Source organism: Phaseolus vulgaris, chromosome 9 (assembly GCF_051622355.1).
Source record: "Phaseolus vulgaris cultivar YP4 chromosome 9, ASM5162235v1, whole genome shotgun sequence".
NCBI lineage: Eukaryota > Viridiplantae > Streptophyta > Magnoliopsida > Fabales > Fabaceae > Phaseolus > Phaseolus vulgaris.
Genome location: NC_143506.1, coordinates 38,871,485 through 38,887,953, shown reverse-complemented (window position 1 = coordinate 38,887,953; position 16,469 = coordinate 38,871,485). Strand labels below are relative to the sequence as shown.

The following is a 16,469-nucleotide window of genomic DNA, read 5'->3' as shown; positions in this document are numbered from 1 at the left end:
TCAATTTGTAACAGTAACATGCACCATCTATTGTTTTTCCTCAAAGTTAACTATATCATCTTTCTGAAGCATAGCTTTGATGTGAATACAAGGTACTGTATTGGGTATTGTTTACCTAACTTGGGATCAGCATAACACTAAAGTGGGATAATCATTCTGTCGCTCTCAAATTTTATTCAAGATAATAAGGGATCAATTCACTTGCTCCATTATTCTATCTCATATATTCCACATGCATACCATAAAAAAGATAAGAAATTCAGAACACAGCTAATGTTATGCTAATTCAATATCATTGGTTGCCAATGTTATGCTTGCAGAACTATGCAACAGGTGAAACATTGTTTTTCAGTACTTTTTCTCAAGATTACTTTCTGTCATGTAGTTTATTATCCAAGTTTCGTACAAGAACACAACAAAACAAGATAATAAAAGATTAAGGAAGTTTCGTTTGTCAAATCTACAACTTCTCTTCCCTAGAATCACATGTTAACATGCCTTTTCTCTGTAATCACTTCAATTCAACATAAGAAAATTTCAGTCAGAAACCAGAAAATAACTTTCTTTTTTGATGATTTGTGAATAGAATGAAATTGAATAGTAGGGAAATCACAAGCTGTACGTATGTTATATCATACCAGAAAAATACAAAGTCAGGTAACGAGGTATATGCAACAAATTAAGATCAACAACATCATTAAACATCGTTACTCAACCTTAAAGAAAACCAACAGTGAAATCCAGAAACCATGAAAACACAACTAACTAAACAAAAGATTCAAAAATCAAATCCACCAGCATCATCAAATCCAGCATCGTAACCGGCATCATAATCCGCAGCATCAGACACCATATCTCCGATCAACATACCCCCCAAGGCCCCACCAAGCAACCCAGCCCCCAACCCCATTCCAAACTTGTTCTTCTTCGGTTTCTGGGCTTGTTGCACATATCCACCTTGTTGTGGGTATCCTTGTGGGTATCCATAACCATTCTGTTGCGGGTATCCACCATATCCATTTTGTGGTGGATATCCACCGTAGCTCTGTTGTTGCGGTGGATACCCATATCCCGGTTGTTGGGGCGGATATCCACCGTAAGCCGGTTGTTGGGGCGGGTATCCATATTGCGCAGCCGGATTCGGCGGCGGAGGATGTGACGTTCCGTAAGGAATTGCACTCGATCCGGCGGATGTCTGCGGTGGGTAAGCCATCACCGGCTCCGCTCCTGTTTTCGATGCGGCGGCGGCCACGCTGCCGGCGGGGACCGAATTAGAAACTTTTTCGGCGAATTTGTAAGAGAAATTCAACGATCCCTTGGATTTTCCAGAAGATTTCAAGACCTTGTAGCTGACGTTTCGGGAGCCGTTGTCGTCGCCGGGGTTGTCGACGAGCTCCCTGAGAGGAACATGGACGGTGCCGATGAGGGTGTCGCCGAGGGTGCGGTCGGAGAAGAGCTTGATCTCGAGGGTCAAACGGTTCTCCTTGGCCAAAGCCTCGTTGACGGAGAATTTCACCGGAAAGTTCCACTTGGGGTTGCTGCCGCTGTCTTTGTCCACCTGGGTGGTTGCACTCTGAAGATGAAAAGGGTCACCGGTGAGCGAAACGACGGCGTAAACGTCCATCTTGGAAAAAAGATTAACATTCTTTATGTCTTTTGCTGATACGATGTTGAGTTCCAAGGTTCTGTATTCCATTGTTTTCACAGAAAAAACAGAAAACAGAAAACTGAAAACAGAAAGAAGAAGAAGAAGAAGAAGAGTTTCTGAATTGGTGAAAAACCTTGAATGCTTGCAATGTTCTTCACAACTGAAACAACGACGAAAATATATATATAACTTTGAAGAAAGACATTTAGGAACCTTCCAGGTATTATTATTTAATGTATTATTTATTTTTTTTCACGCGTTTTCCTATTTTTGCTTTCCGTTAATATTATTATTTTTATTATTATTATTATTCCATGGCGGTTCAGTGTATTTTTTATTCTTGCTTAATGCATAAGATATTTTTCTAAATATGAGAAATTTAAAAATAGAAAAAACGACAACTATGGCCTTTTATGTCGCATTTTGTAGCGATTCTTGTTTTATTTAGTATTATTTTTGGGTAATGATTTGGTGCACACCCTAATGTCTAATCGAAACAGTTTCGCCAGCGTGAAAAATAATTAATGCATAACTTAATTATTCCTAAAAAAAGGGATATTAAATTATATTTTTCATTAATGAGTATTTTTTTTTGTCAAATCAAATTAAATAATCTAATGTAATCTTTCATGAAATAAAAAGTTTTAATGTAACTTTTTTATAAATATCTTTTTACCTTCCCCATAAGTCTGGAACGTGCATGAAGAGTTAACGTGTCGTGCGCATCGCATATCCATATACGCGGGCCGGGCCGGGCCGCGGCTTTGACACGGAGTCCATGTTGGGCCCGGAAACCGTTTGCAAACCGAGTTTTTTAACCTAAGAGAAGAAGAAAAAAGAAAATAAGAATTTAATTGATCCTAAATTAATAGTTTTTTTATTAAAATTTACAGATAAATAATTTTTTAAAATATGTGTGGACACGAAATTATTTTTTTATTTGATAATAAAGGGCTTATATTTATAGATTTATTTTATACATAAAAAATTAATTAATAAGTCAATTTCATTCATATGAAAAAGTATATCGATTGTAGTATTTATTCTTTTAAGATCTTCATTTCTAATTTATTATATTTTATTTTATTTTCTCTTGATATATATGAATAGTTATATCCAATAGTTATAGATATATTTGCTTTTAAGTTATTGGGATTCTTGTCAGGCTTCCATTTGCTTCCATTTGACAAGAACTTGCACTCAAGCATATTTTGTGAATATCCAATTTGCCTTTTCCACTTTATTTTTCATTTTATTTTATTTTTTAATAATATTAATTAAATTTTATTTATTATATCCAATCAGCCGAAACCCAACACAATTTCTCTTCTTTCTTTCTTTATTTTCCAGCTTGTTACTTATTCCATTATGTTTTTCTTTATATTATTGTTTTGTTTATTTATAGTAAGATATGGATATCTGAATGAAACCTAATCTAAGAAAATACTTGCATGAGACTAGAATAAAATGAGAATCATGATTTAGCTTCTCGTAATAGTGAATATATATTCATTTATATACAATTTGATTATATAATTATATAAAAATATTAAGAAGTGGACTTTAAACCTAATTCAACTCTATAAAATCGGTTTATGGGATGAAGTTTGCACTTACTTATATACTATGAAAAACTCTAATTTCTAGTAGATGAAAATCTCAAAAAAAAAAAACACAATAAAATTTGCTGAAGAAGTTTATCTGTACATGTAATTAACCTAATTAGTTCATTTTTTAATTAAATCTAATTAATAATTAATTATCTTTTATTTTTGTTGAGGTAATAAAAGTCTACACATTGTTGATTTCTATTAACACAGTAAAAGCATACACATTCATGACTGAATGTCTATTTTTATTCTCCTTTTACTCTGTTTTAGATTGTATTTATCACATAAAAAAATATTAAGTTTAATGTAATTTGACTTTTCTTATCATTTTGCATTTTTTTTTCATTTTTAATGTAACTTCTTTTTCTTAAACTACAAGAGAAAGTGTCCGCAAGCCCTCAACTTCAAACATACTGTTTTACCCATTGGGTTTGAGAAAAGTTTTGTTGACTATGTGAAGTAACATACATTTAACACTATTTATATTAATATAATAATATTTTTAAATTAAAAATAATAATAAAATATTAATTTTTATATATAAAAAGAGGTGACCCAGTCACACCTTCGAGCATGGCCAGCTCTCTCATAGTGTAACGAACGATTACTAGTGATTCCGGCTTCAGGCGAGTTGCAGCCTACAATCCAAATTGATCCAAATATGCAAATAAAGAAAGAAACAGCCCTACAATCCAAATTGATCCAAATATGCAAATAAAGAAAGAAACCATGGATACTTATGTTAATGAAAAGATGAAAAGAACAAGAAAGAAGCCATGGGATAATTATGTTAATGAAAAGAACATTAAAAGTTTATGGGAATCTTCAAATTGAGTCTGCAAAGAAGTTGGTTAATCAATATTTGAGTATGTTAAGGACACACCTATTTTCTCACATTTGGTAGAATGCATGTTTCATGATATATATAGCACAAGCTACTCAAAGCAGCATCTCAGTAATAAAAAACAAAAACTTCTTTCATATTCAGATTTTCTTTCTAAGAAGGATCTTAAACAAAGGTTCTAAAACAAGTGAGGTGATCATAATGGAAAACACATTCCTCCTACAAGTACATAAGGCTGTCTTGTGGCCTAGAGACACCAATCCATTCCCTAATTAGTAAATCTTTAGACTCACAACAAATGCCACCATATATTCATCAACATATGTCAATACTTAATCTCCAAAGCTGGCAGCCAGAAAACATATATAACTTTTATTTTTGGTTATATGTTCATTAATAACCTAAGAAGGAATCTCAAAGCTAGAAAATTTATTCCACATCACCAGATCTGCGATAAGGCATGTATCTGTGGTCCTTTGCAGCATTCCTTCTCCTCCTCTTCTCAACAAATGCTTCAAGTTTTCCAAATGACTAAAAATTATGAATAGATAGATTTAGTAGAAAAGTTTCTAGTTTTCCATATGACTAAAAATGATGAATAGATAGATTTAGTAGAAAAGTTTCAAGTTCTTCAGATACTAAAATTGATGAATAGATAGATTTAGTAGAAAAGTTTCAAGTTTTCCAGATGACAAATGTTTATGTATTTCAGCTGCAAACAATGGAAAAGGGTGTCAGCATCTATAGGGATGCTTCATTGATCCATTTCATATGTATTTATTTGTGTGTGAATGGAAAAGAAAGCATGGCAGGAACCATTACATTTCTTGAGATAAAAAGGACGTTTTCCCTGCTTTGCTGCTTCTCTCTCTTTCTTTTTGTGCTTAGCCAATATTTCTGTATCAATATTCTTCATTGAATCAGACTTCATTTGTTTATCCTGAATAAACATGTAATTGACATGATGAGAAAATCAGTAAACATTATAGTTTTGGAAGTAGAAAACAAACTAGTAAAGAGTGAAGTACTAACAATCCATGATATACGTTCTTCGATTTCACCTATGCGCTTCAGATCTTTATCTTTTTTCAGTTCCTTCTTCAGAGCCTGTTCTACCAAGATGATGAAGTCAGAGTTCAGAGTTAGCCCTACAGAAAAGTTTTTCAATTTCCAAGTATTATATATTACAAGACAAGTTTCAAGATGAACATTAGTTTTCAACTCTAGTGAACAACTAGCAAACATATTCACCACTTCTGAAGGAACAACTATATTTACAGCAACGAGCACATATGACTTACATTTTCTATTCAAATAAAACAATTTTAAAATTGTATTTGTACCGGTCGGCACCATACAAAAATATGTTTGTACTCAAATAAAATAATTTTAAAATTGTATTTGTACTGGTCGGCACCGTACGATTGAAGGGTCTTCATTGAATAACTTAATTAAATAAAGAACGTGGTTACACGTGAAACGAGCAGTTACAACTCCCGTTGAACAAGTCAAGCACGTTCTCTGGAGCACTCCCTGGATTTCAGAAAACCACCAAGCATGACCCAAAGACCACTAAGCGTGTCTCTAGCCGTCAGTTGCTTGACCCACATGGCCAAAGCCCAAGTCAACCTACTAAAAGGACTTCTGAAAGGGGAGAAAGGTACGTTTTTCATATTATTAAAGAATTCTCCCTGGACATTCTGGCTGACTTGAGCATCGGAGCACAATCGCAGGTACCCCACCGGCCGACCGAGGTATGCGCAGAGGGAAGGAGACTTGAAGAATAAGGTAACCAAGAGTGAAGTAAGCATCATATATCGACGTGAATCAACATTACTCAGTCCCCGATATACGTAACCACTGATGCTGTCATGTCATAAAAACATTTCTGTTCAATTTTTCTAACACATGTAATAAGCACTTACGTGATGGAATGCATTGCAGTAACTCAGTTAACCCATCTCATATCCTAAATCTACAAACATGACAACCAAAGTCTTAATAATGTGTGTCCATGCTTTCAGGAATACACAATTTCAGCTCAGAGCTTCTCTTTATCTTCATATTTTACTACTTGTAATAATGACTTACATGGCAACATGCACTGCAGTAACATAAATTTAAAAATATATAAACAGAACATTTAACTCTTTACAAGGAACAAATAAATCTACCTTGGATGGAGCTTGTATAACCTCTCTAAAAGAAGAAACTGCCCTCTTGCTACTGGACAAAAGAATCAGAAAATTAAAAAAAAAAAAACTCTGTTAAACTGCTAAAAACACAGCACCTATTCTTGTTAATCCTCTTTAACTTTCTGTCTTCTTTGGGTTTCTGAAAAAAAACATGTGCCCCATTGGAGCGTGCTTTCTTCAGCTCCTCAAAAGTTACATCATTCTCTATCTCCTCCGTTGGTATGAAGCTAGAATCAATTGGGTTAGACTGAGTAGACATCATGTTTTAGTGAGTGAACTTAATCTTTGTGTCCTTTTATTCTCTATTTATCTCTATTTAAAGAGATTATTGTACTTGTAATTGGTGTGCAACAGAATATAATATAAACCTAATAGTTGCCCGTGTGGATGTAGGTTGCAGTTGACTACCAAACCAAGTTAAATCTTATATTGTTTATTTTTTTGCAGTTGATTCGTGATTGTGTGTATTGCTCTTCCGCGTGCATTTTTTTCATCCTCCTCCTCCAATACTCATGAAAATCAATCACACTCACTAGGATCTTCGTTTTGAAGATACAAAATTATAACTTCATGAACCTTTCAAAGTTACCCACATCTTCTGAGGAACTGTGGGGGAATAGAGTCGTCTCTCTCCTGTTCCTCGTACTGCGTTTCCATGGATTCTGGGACTCTGGTTCTTTGCTTCTTCGTTTTCACAAGTAAATCAAATTGGTCATATCCCCAAGAGAAAAGGTATCAAATTGATCATGATCGTTGAAGAAGTACTGAGTCATGTGTTTAGGAGCAATGACACAACACGATTAAACTTTTTTTTTTTATATATATTAAAATCTACCTCCTAACTCTTTATATCTGACTTTCTTATTCATCTAATTTAATAATAATGGTGTTTGATTACTTAGAAGTTCTTGATTTGCATGATACAATATGAATATACGATCGGTTTTATACACAATCTCGTACGTTATACATACCATACTTTATACTAAAAGTGTGTTTTATGTGACTCAGACACTTATCTTAAATGGTGTATCTGTGTCGGACATTCGTATGACAATTGTATGACACTCGTATGACACTTATCAATGAAGTGTTCAATTCAAAAAGTATTTGTTATATTTTTGAAAATTCTAGCACGGTTCTAACACAATTTTAAAAGGTATAAATACAATAGTTGTCTAAAAACTCAAATTTATTGTATAAATTTTTATTATGATTATAAAAATAAGAAACAAATTCTTTTGAACCCATCATAAAAAATATCTTCATGCTCCCAAAAGAATCTCAAATATATTTTTGCACATAAATATTTATTTTCAATTTATATAATTCAAAATTATATAATATATAGATTTGTGTCCTCGTATCTTACATTTTATAGATTACACGTATTTACCGTGTTTGTATTCGTATATGTGATACGTAATGTTTTAGGAAAAGTGAATGTTGTTTTAAAAAATACATGAAATATTAATAAAAATAATTATTATTCCAAACAATAATTGGTAATATAATACCTAGTTTATAATGTATAACAATAATATGTGTAACGAAACTTAATTGTACTGTTTTAAAATTTAACCTGATTTTATTGTTAACAGATGTACCAATACAATAGAATACAAAATATAAATATTTTTTTACTTTTAACTTTTTCAGTTGCATATTATTGAACATTTGTAAAATAAGAGTTATTTATAAACAATATTTATAGAATCGATAAAAAAAATCACGAATCCGTAAAATAAAAATTTCATATAAATATTCAATAAGACATTATCCTAATAAATTATTGTAAAAAATTTAATTCAAAATTCTAACTCATTCTTATTATATATTTGACTTGTTTTATCAAATGTTCTCCTAGCTATATCAAATATGAAGTGATTAATAGTATTTCGAATGCAAGATCAAATTCCATATAGTCAACAAATTTATGAATATTTTTGTTGTTTTTGTTTTTCATTCAAATCTCTTTTGTTTTTGGCAAACTATTTCTTTACCATATTAATTATAACATACACTAAATCTATTATTGTAAATGACAAAAATATTTCTTAAAAATAATTAAATTAACCTTAGATAAAACGAGGTTGTGGATAAAAATTATTTTCAAAACTTTTTTCTGGAAATATTTCAAATTTAAATTTCTGAAACACATTTTTAAATTATGGAAATTATTATTCAAAATGCATTTTTAATTTTGTGTTTTGATTTTTTTATCCGAAATATAATTTTTTAGTTTTGAATTATATTTATTATTTTAGATTTTCAAATTCATAATAAGAGTAATTTTAGAAAATGATGCAAGGTTAAAAATGGTTAAAAGTGATATGGTGAAGGAAGAAATTGCCTGTTTGTTTTCTCTTAATTGGCCCAATAGTACAGTTATATATAATAATAATAATAATAATAATAATAATAAATACTCTGTGGTAGAACTTTCCTTCTCTATTATGATGATATATTTTTTTATAAAAATTACATAAAATTAGGTTTTTTCATTTTATAATTGCAAATATGTGAACAAATCATTTTGGAGAGTTTTCATCTCAAATTTTAATATTTTTGGGAAATAGGTACTTTAAAACACAGATCTCAAAATTAGTTTTGTGACAAAAAAGTTTGTGCGTCAAATATCATTTTCAGAAAATATATTTCCACAAAACTTATACTTGAGTCCAGTTTTTTCTTTTAAATTTAGTGAAAATAAAACTTAAAAACAAAAATTCCTTTGCTTTTTAAATGTCCCGAAAATAATAATAAAAGATCAAGATAGTTAATAATAATTTTAGAATATTAATTTTATATATCACCCAAACAATATCAAGGAATTTTAAGTTTTATACTGAATTCTTTGATTAAAGTCACATATCTTTACCACTAAACAATTTCATAAATTGAGAAAAATTTTAAACTCCAAAAAGTACATTTATAAAGTTAGATAATAATTTATTATGTGTGTATATAGTATTTGGAATAAAATTTGACTGGTAATGTAGTCAAATATTTTCATTCTCAATATTAAAATTCAAAATATCATTTAAGAGTTCCAAATTCAGTTAAACATAACTCGAAATGATTAAGAGAATAACCACAATTCATTAAAGAGAACCAATAAATATATGTTTTTTAATATAATCATATTTAATTATTCAAAAATAGTAAATTAATTAATTAATTAATTAAAGTGTCTTTTCGCTTTTCTCATTTATCTTTTCGCTTGGCACAAACATTTTATTTTAATTTATGTAAAATTACTTTATTTATTTTCTTTTACCTTATCATGTTTCCAATAATCTTAATACTGTATTAATAACTCTTAAGTTGTCTATTTTCTCACATTTGTCATTTTTTTTCAATTTGAAGTTCAAATCAAAACATTTTAAATAATATTTAAAATTTAAACAAAACAACATAAAAATAAATAAACATATATATAAAAATATTAGATTTAAAATTAATATACATATTAACATGTAAAATAATAGAAAAACATAACAATTAAATTGAATATCAATCTATGTAGCACATCCACGGTAGCACAAACACTGATACAATCACGAAGATATGTATAATTTTTAAAATGTAAGACACAAAAACAACATATTTATATATTATATAATTATGAATTATATAAATTGACAAGCAGAAGTATGTTTCAGTTTTTTTTGTTAGCAGAAAGATTTTTTCATGGCTAGTTCAAAAAGATTTGTTCTTTATTTTTATAATCATACTAAAAATTCATACAATAAGTTTGAGTTTTTAGGTGTTGGAATCGTGTTAGAATTATCATAAATTCAACAAATATTTTTTGAATTAGATACTTCATTGATACATGTCTTACAAGTGTCTTTCGAATGTCAATCCAATACGTGAATCCGATACAAATACGTCATTTAAGATAAGTGTCCAATAGATTTCAATAAAATAAAATAAAGTAAGATGATAAAAATAAGGGCAAAGTTAAGATATTAAAATTTAAAAAAAAGGAACTTATTAAAACATACAAGGACACGTGAATCACGTGCCACATAATCCAAGTTGCAGAAGAAACTCAGTAGGTCAAAACTCATCCAAAATTTTGGATTTAAATGTTAAGCACAAAAGAAAATATAGTAGAAAAAAAAAACTCACTAAATAACAATTCATAACTTTGTAAGTGGAACATTTGTGTTTAATTAATGTGAAAAGATAACGTTTCAATTAGTGTAATAGGTTTCTATATACTATTTTTTATAATTTTTTATTAACAGGTATAGGTTATGAATTTTTGTTTAGTTTCCATATTTATTTGTATTTCTAATTTTTTTTAATAATACTTTTTCTTAGATAATTAAAGTGTTTGTTTAACAGAAATGTTAAGTTTCATATCACACCTAGTACAGTAGTAGAGCTTTTATATATATATATATATATATATATATAAACATTTATAATCATATCTTTTAATTATAATAATTAAAAAAACACAATTATAAAACGTAAACAATTAATTATTGATTAAAATTAAGATAAAACATGTTAAAAGATTACAAAAACCACATTATAAGTATTCTTAACTCTTATTTTAGGAAAAAAATATTCTAACTGTTGTAGCTACAAATGGAAAAAAGAATCTGAACTAAACTAAATTAATATCATGATCCCTGAAAACACTGTGTCTGGTCCAAAAACGACATGAAAAAAAAAACCTCAATGGTTTATTTTTCTTCCTCTTTTTATTATTAATAATATTCTTAGTTGTCGTGTTTGTGTCGGAGACTCTGCTAAATTCCTGCAACGCCTCAGATAGAGGCGGAGAAGTCGGCGGCATAAAAAATCTTGGCACTCAAAAAAGGCGGCAACCAACGAATTTCCCTTCTCTTTCCTGTCTCCGATGTCCGCTCCCTTCTCCATTGCCTCCTTCCCCTTCATCTCTCGCCGGCAAGCTCCTTCTCTCTCTCTATTCTCCTTGCTCTTTCTAAAATTCAAGGGAAATTCTGACGTTTTCTGTTCATTTATGGTTTATTCATCTGTGGATTTTGGTTTGTGATGGTGCAGGTTGTAGTTGGGATTGGAGGGTTTTGTTGCAATGGAGGGGGAACCCAGCCAGCTCAAACGGGCTGCCATTGATGCCTCCGCTGGAGCTCTTTCCGGTGCTGTATCCAGGACCGTCACCTCGCCTCTTGATGTTATTAAGATTAGGTTTCAGGTTAGACTCTCTTCCTATGATCCTGAAACACGTCTTTTAAATGTTGTGTCCAAATACACGTATAGTACACCTACACGTGTTTAATTTAAAAATAATTTATTGAATTTTTAAAAATTCTAACACAATTTTGAATAAATTTTATTATAATTCAAATTTAAATTTATTGTATGAAATTTTATTATGATTATAAAAATTATGAACAAATTCTTTTGAATGAGTAAGAAACATATTTTTGCTACGAATAATTATTTTGAAATATATCTGTACACAAATTTTTTTTATTGTCAATTTATATAATTCATAATTATATAATATATATATATATATCTATTTATATTTTAAAAATTAGACATATCTAGGTGTTCGTGTCATATCGGTATCTTTTATTGTATCTGTTCAACATAGTTTTCTTCTCATTCATGTTCCATTTTTTTTGTTTGTAAAAGATTGCATTTTCTTAAAATATAAGCAAATTTTTAACTATTTTTACTGAACTTTTTCCTGAAAGTCTCTAACTTTAATTCATTTCATATATTTAATTGCACGTTTTACAATATTAATGACAAGAATATTTAAAAAAAATTGGATTGTTAGTAAGTTTTGGTGTAATTATCTCTTTAATTGAAGTCAGTTATTTTTCAGGAGGGAGGTAGTATTTGGTTATAACTAGCATTTATGGTTTCATTGACTTGTGTTTCTTTCACCCAATTGTGTATTTTCTGTGTGATTTTCATTTGCCGGGTACTTGTCCTGCTTTGGAAACTGTTTTAAGTCAAACTCTTTTTGGTTTTAAAATGGACAAATGCTAATCAGTGAACTTATCTGTTAAGGATTACTTTTTAAGAGATTTTTCTACAATCAATTTTCTTGATTTTCATAAAATATTTATTATAAGATTTTTTATTGTACCATCACAATAAAAATGCGATTACATTGAAGCATAAATACATAAACTAATTACAGGTTTAGTAAAAGGTAAGAGTGTATAAATAACAAAAGAGCAACTGATATTGTCTCAAACTTTAAAAATGACAATTAAACAGGAACGATGATCTTTAAAAAGATGAGACACATGATGGAGTATGAAATAGAAAGTTTTCATCAACTTACTAAGGAAGGTTGGTTTGTTTGACATGATGGTTTTTTTTTTACAGTTCAACTTTAATTTGTGATTCGTAGGAGTGTGGCTGTCTGGTACATTCTTGAATGCGATGTTGGATCTCAAAATTTTCATATTTATGGTTTGAAATTTGTTTTAGTGCTTTGTTTGCCAGACATGGGAGATTCTGAACATCAAGCTGATTCTATTTTACATTTCTGGTTGGAATTTTGAAAATAGTTTTACTTTTTCTTCTTTCTTTTCAGTGTACTATTTAGATGAAAAGATCTATTTTCTATAAAAAAGGAAAAATTGCATTCCCTCATGGTGATTGAAAGCCGAAAGGTTTTCAGTTTACTGAGTTAATGTATCTGGTATGACTCAGTTGTTGGCATCATTTTATTTAAAATTTATGTGGCCTCAAAGGAATGATTGCACAATAAGATTTGTTTGCACTTTGTTAATGTTTTAATATGAGACTTAGGGAAGTTGGGTTCATCATCATGGCTATTCATTGTAGCCTTTCCCTTATCAAGGTGAGCAATGAGCTCAAATAAGCTGTTATTCACATTCATTGTCAGGTTCAACTAGAACCCACATCTTCATGGAATTCACTACGCAAGGATTTTACTACTACTTCAAAATATACCGGCATGGTTCAAGCAAGCAAAGATATTTTCAGAGAAGAAGGCATGCGGGTAGGACAACCCAGCTTCTATTACTTTTGTTTAATTTTCCTCCTACTTCACTTCTCTCTGTTAGTAATCTGCATCTGATTCCTATTTACCTTAAGAGTGTTCCAATAAGCTGTTGGTGAGATCAGTATATTTGATAATGCTTGAATTCTTGATGTCTTTTATGGGGAAACTTTCTGTATTACCCTTTCTCAAGTCTGTCATGTTACAGGGTTTTTGGCGGGGGAATGTGCCAGCTTTGCTCATGGTTATGCCATATACAAGTATACAATTTACTGTTCTACACATGTTGAAGTCTTATGCCTCTGGTTCTTCCAAAACAGGTATGTCTTCTTAGTGTCTGCTTGTACAAATGGATTTGCAACTTATTCCTAGGTGTCTGTGTACCGAGCATTTTTGTTGATGTTGTTAAAATTTTGAATATCTAGTTTAAGGTATATTCATTGTTTATGTAGCAGGTCAAAGCCATGTCAATCTGCAATCTAGAGTTATTAATTACTTGGGCATTTCCTGTTGTAGGTCTATTATGTTCATTGCTTTGCTTTCTGTTGCTGCAGAGAATCACATGAGTTTGAGCCCTTATCTATCCTATATGAGTGGGGCAATAGCTGGGAGTGCTGCTACTCTAGGCTCATATCCCTTTGATCTTCTCCGAACCATATTAGCTTCCCAGGGTGAACCAAAGGTATAAACATTTTAAAACGTCAAATGTTACAAGATGGTCTTGAAGTAAATTACTGTAATGTATACTAGTTGGGAACTGTGAAGGTCAATGAGGAAAATTGCTGGCATGCTTTTTAAAGACCTTCCCTCGTCCATTTACTTCTGCTTCTTTCTCAGTCCATTCTACTTGAAACTTTTATTTTTATGTGTTTTCTGTTAATTCCAGCTAGAAATGTAAAGATATAACACCATTCCTTATGTATTCACTTGATAATTTAAGGTTTTGGAATAGTTGGTCAATGGTATTATATTAGAATCTCTATGATCTGATCCTTGCTACCACCATTCTTCCAATAAAAAGATTGAATTTCAACTCTAAGACATGTGTGAGCTTGGCATGTCCTTGCTTCAAACCTAGAAGGACTCTTGTTTAAGGGGAAATATGGGAGATGTAATATAATTCATTTGTGTATCCTTACCTAACAACTGAATCATTTTTATTAGTTGCTTCTGTGATCATTCATTTTGCCAATTGTGGTGAGGAGTGTCCATCTTTGCTTCTTGATCAATTAATGGTATTTCGTATCAGAAGCTTTAGAATGGAAAAAGAAAAACTTCCACTTCTGGCCTTTCACTATATAACTCTACCTTTGAGTGCATAGTTTGAGGCTGTTGTGGTCCTTGATGCCTCATGGCATCAATTTTGGGACAATGTCTTGCTAATATTTTCCCATTGTTCAGGTTTATCCAAACATGAGAACAGCATTTGTCGATATTGTCCAGACTCGTGGCTTCCCAGGCTTGTATGCTGGATTGTCACCAACCCTAGTTGAGATCATACCATATGCAGCTCTACAATTTGGCACCTATGACACATTTAAACGTTGGACCATGGTAATATTTCAGTTCTTCTATGTAACATTTCATTTATTTGTATTTGACATAGTTATGACATGCACGTATTGAATGTTGGTTTGGTTATTATGTTCGCCCTAGCTATTTGCACCGAGAAGGAAGCTATGCAGCAGTTTGTATTAATTTTAAATTTTAGTCCGAGCAAAATGTTGTCTATGCTCACACTCAGTCTTAGCTCTGCATCTCTACTAGACCAAATATAATTGCTAGTGGCCAGTGACAGAAGGAGAGATATATATTTTTTCCAATAAATATTATCATAACTCGGATTTTTTACCAATCTGGTAAAATTATTTTATCACTTAATTGTTAATTTGGATAAAGTTTTAAAAAATTATCAAAATAGATAAAACGTGACACAACTTTAGTGTATTTGAACTCCAATCTTGTATTTGAACTGGAATTGTGTTAAAGTGACACGAATTCAATATAATCAAATCTTAACTATGTTGTGTCACTTTGCCATGAGTTACACATTTTGATAACTTTTTAAAATTTTACCCATTTTGGTAATTAAGATATAAAATTACAATAGATTAATAAAAGTCTCTCATAACTCCCTGTCAAATGTCAGTAATAGTTTTTACCTTAACGTACATTAAAGTATGTTACTTCACAAAATAATCATATTAAGATTTCTTCACACAGCTGATAAATGCTTTACTCTTACTTCATAGTGAGAAATTATTTTATACTTGAATTTTAATATGCATATATTATGTGGGTTAAATGTAGGCATGGAATCATCGTCAATATTCAAATCCTACTGCAGAAAACATTTCCAGCTTTCAGCTTTTCCTGTGTGGAGTGGGTGCAGGAACATCTGCCAAGCTCGCCACTCATCCACTTGATGTGGTCAAGAAAAGATTTCAGGTAGATGTTAGAATGTTAAACCCCTTATTTCTCCATTAAAAATAAGCAAAATATGAATCTTCTTCATTGGTTCGATGCAGATTGAAGGTCTGCAAAGGCATCCAAGATATGGAGCTCGGGTTGAACACCATGCATACAACAATATGTTTGATGCCATAAAGCGAATATTACAAAAGGAGGGTTGGGCTGGTCTATATAAAGGGATAGTCCCATCAACTGTCAAAGCTGCACCAGCTAATGCTGTAACATTTGTAGCCTATGAATTGACATCAGATTGGCTGGAATCTCTTTTGACTTGATTTTTTTACTAAGGGGATTTTTTTTTTTAATTTTCTTTATCTCATTCTTTTTTAATCCATTTAATCCTCACCTGGATAGGAAGAGGTATATTCTAATTTAAGATAGTGGATACGATTCTTGTTCACTTTTAAGATGAAGATTCAGACAAGTAAAAAGTAAGATTTAGCAGGGTGACATCAATTTTCCTTCAGCTGTTAGTGGAGTTATTCTTGTTAAGGTGGTTTTACTTCCAAATTTATCCAAAATGGTTCAAAATCTGTCCTTGTTTGGACTTCATCTTGCACAATTTGAGGGTTTTAGAATTTATATGCACTGGTTTTGCAACCAATCCAAATTAATTTTGCTCAGGAACTAGGATCTAGGTGATTAAATTCGAGGCTTATGATGTCAAGACACCAATGTCTGCAAGGAACAAGTCTAATAGTAAGCAAAT

The 16,469-nt window shown here is 31.0% G+C and overlaps 2 protein-coding genes across 3 annotated transcripts; one reads left to right on the top strand and one right to left on the bottom strand.

Moving 5' to 3' along the window:
• Positions 1–593: 593 nt before the first annotated feature.
• Positions 594–1,850, bottom strand: LOC137821921 (protein SRC2). The gene has a single exon (XM_068626725.2). The coding sequence runs from the start codon at positions 1,694–1,696 to the stop codon at positions 779–781; it is 918 nt and encodes a 305-aa protein (XP_068482826.1). The 5' UTR covers positions 1,697–1,850; the 3' UTR covers positions 594–778.
• Positions 1,851–10,928: 9,078 nt separating this feature from the next.
• LOC137820782 (mitochondrial thiamine diphosphate carrier 2) lies at positions 10,929–16,226 on the top strand. 2 transcript variants are annotated; one of them, XM_068625024.2, is made up of 8 exons: positions 10,929–11,223; positions 11,341–11,491; positions 13,172–13,288; positions 13,497–13,608; positions 13,843–13,970; positions 14,690–14,842; positions 15,599–15,736; positions 15,817–16,226. In XM_068625024.2, exons 2-8 carry the CDS (start codon positions 11,372–11,374, stop codon positions 16,033–16,035), a joined length of 987 nt encoding a protein of 328 aa, XP_068481125.1. In that variant the 5' UTR covers positions 10,929–11,223; positions 11,341–11,371; the 3' UTR covers positions 16,036–16,226. The 2 variants fall into 2 exon arrangements, with proteins under 2 accessions (XP_068481125.1, XP_068481127.1); XM_068625026.2 differs by having other exon boundaries at positions 10,960–11,223; positions 13,805–13,970.
• Positions 16,227–16,469: the final 243 nt, after the last annotated feature.

Coding starts and splice junctions, on each gene's coding strand:
- LOC137820782 (XM_068625024.2), top strand. CDS start 11,372: ATGGAGGGGGAACCCAGCCAGCTCAAACGGGCTGCCATTGATGCCTCC. Junction 11,492..13,171: donor TTATTAAGATTAGGTTTCAG/GTTAGACTCTCT, acceptor ATTCATTGTCAG/GTTCAACTAGAACCCACATC. Junction 13,609..13,842: donor CTCTGGTTCTTCCAAAACAG/GTATGTCTTCTT, acceptor CTGTTGCTGCAG/AGAATCACATGAGTTTGAGC.
- LOC137821921 (XM_068626725.2), bottom strand. CDS start 1,696: ATGGAATACAGAACCTTGGAACTCAACATCGTATCAGCAAAAGACATA.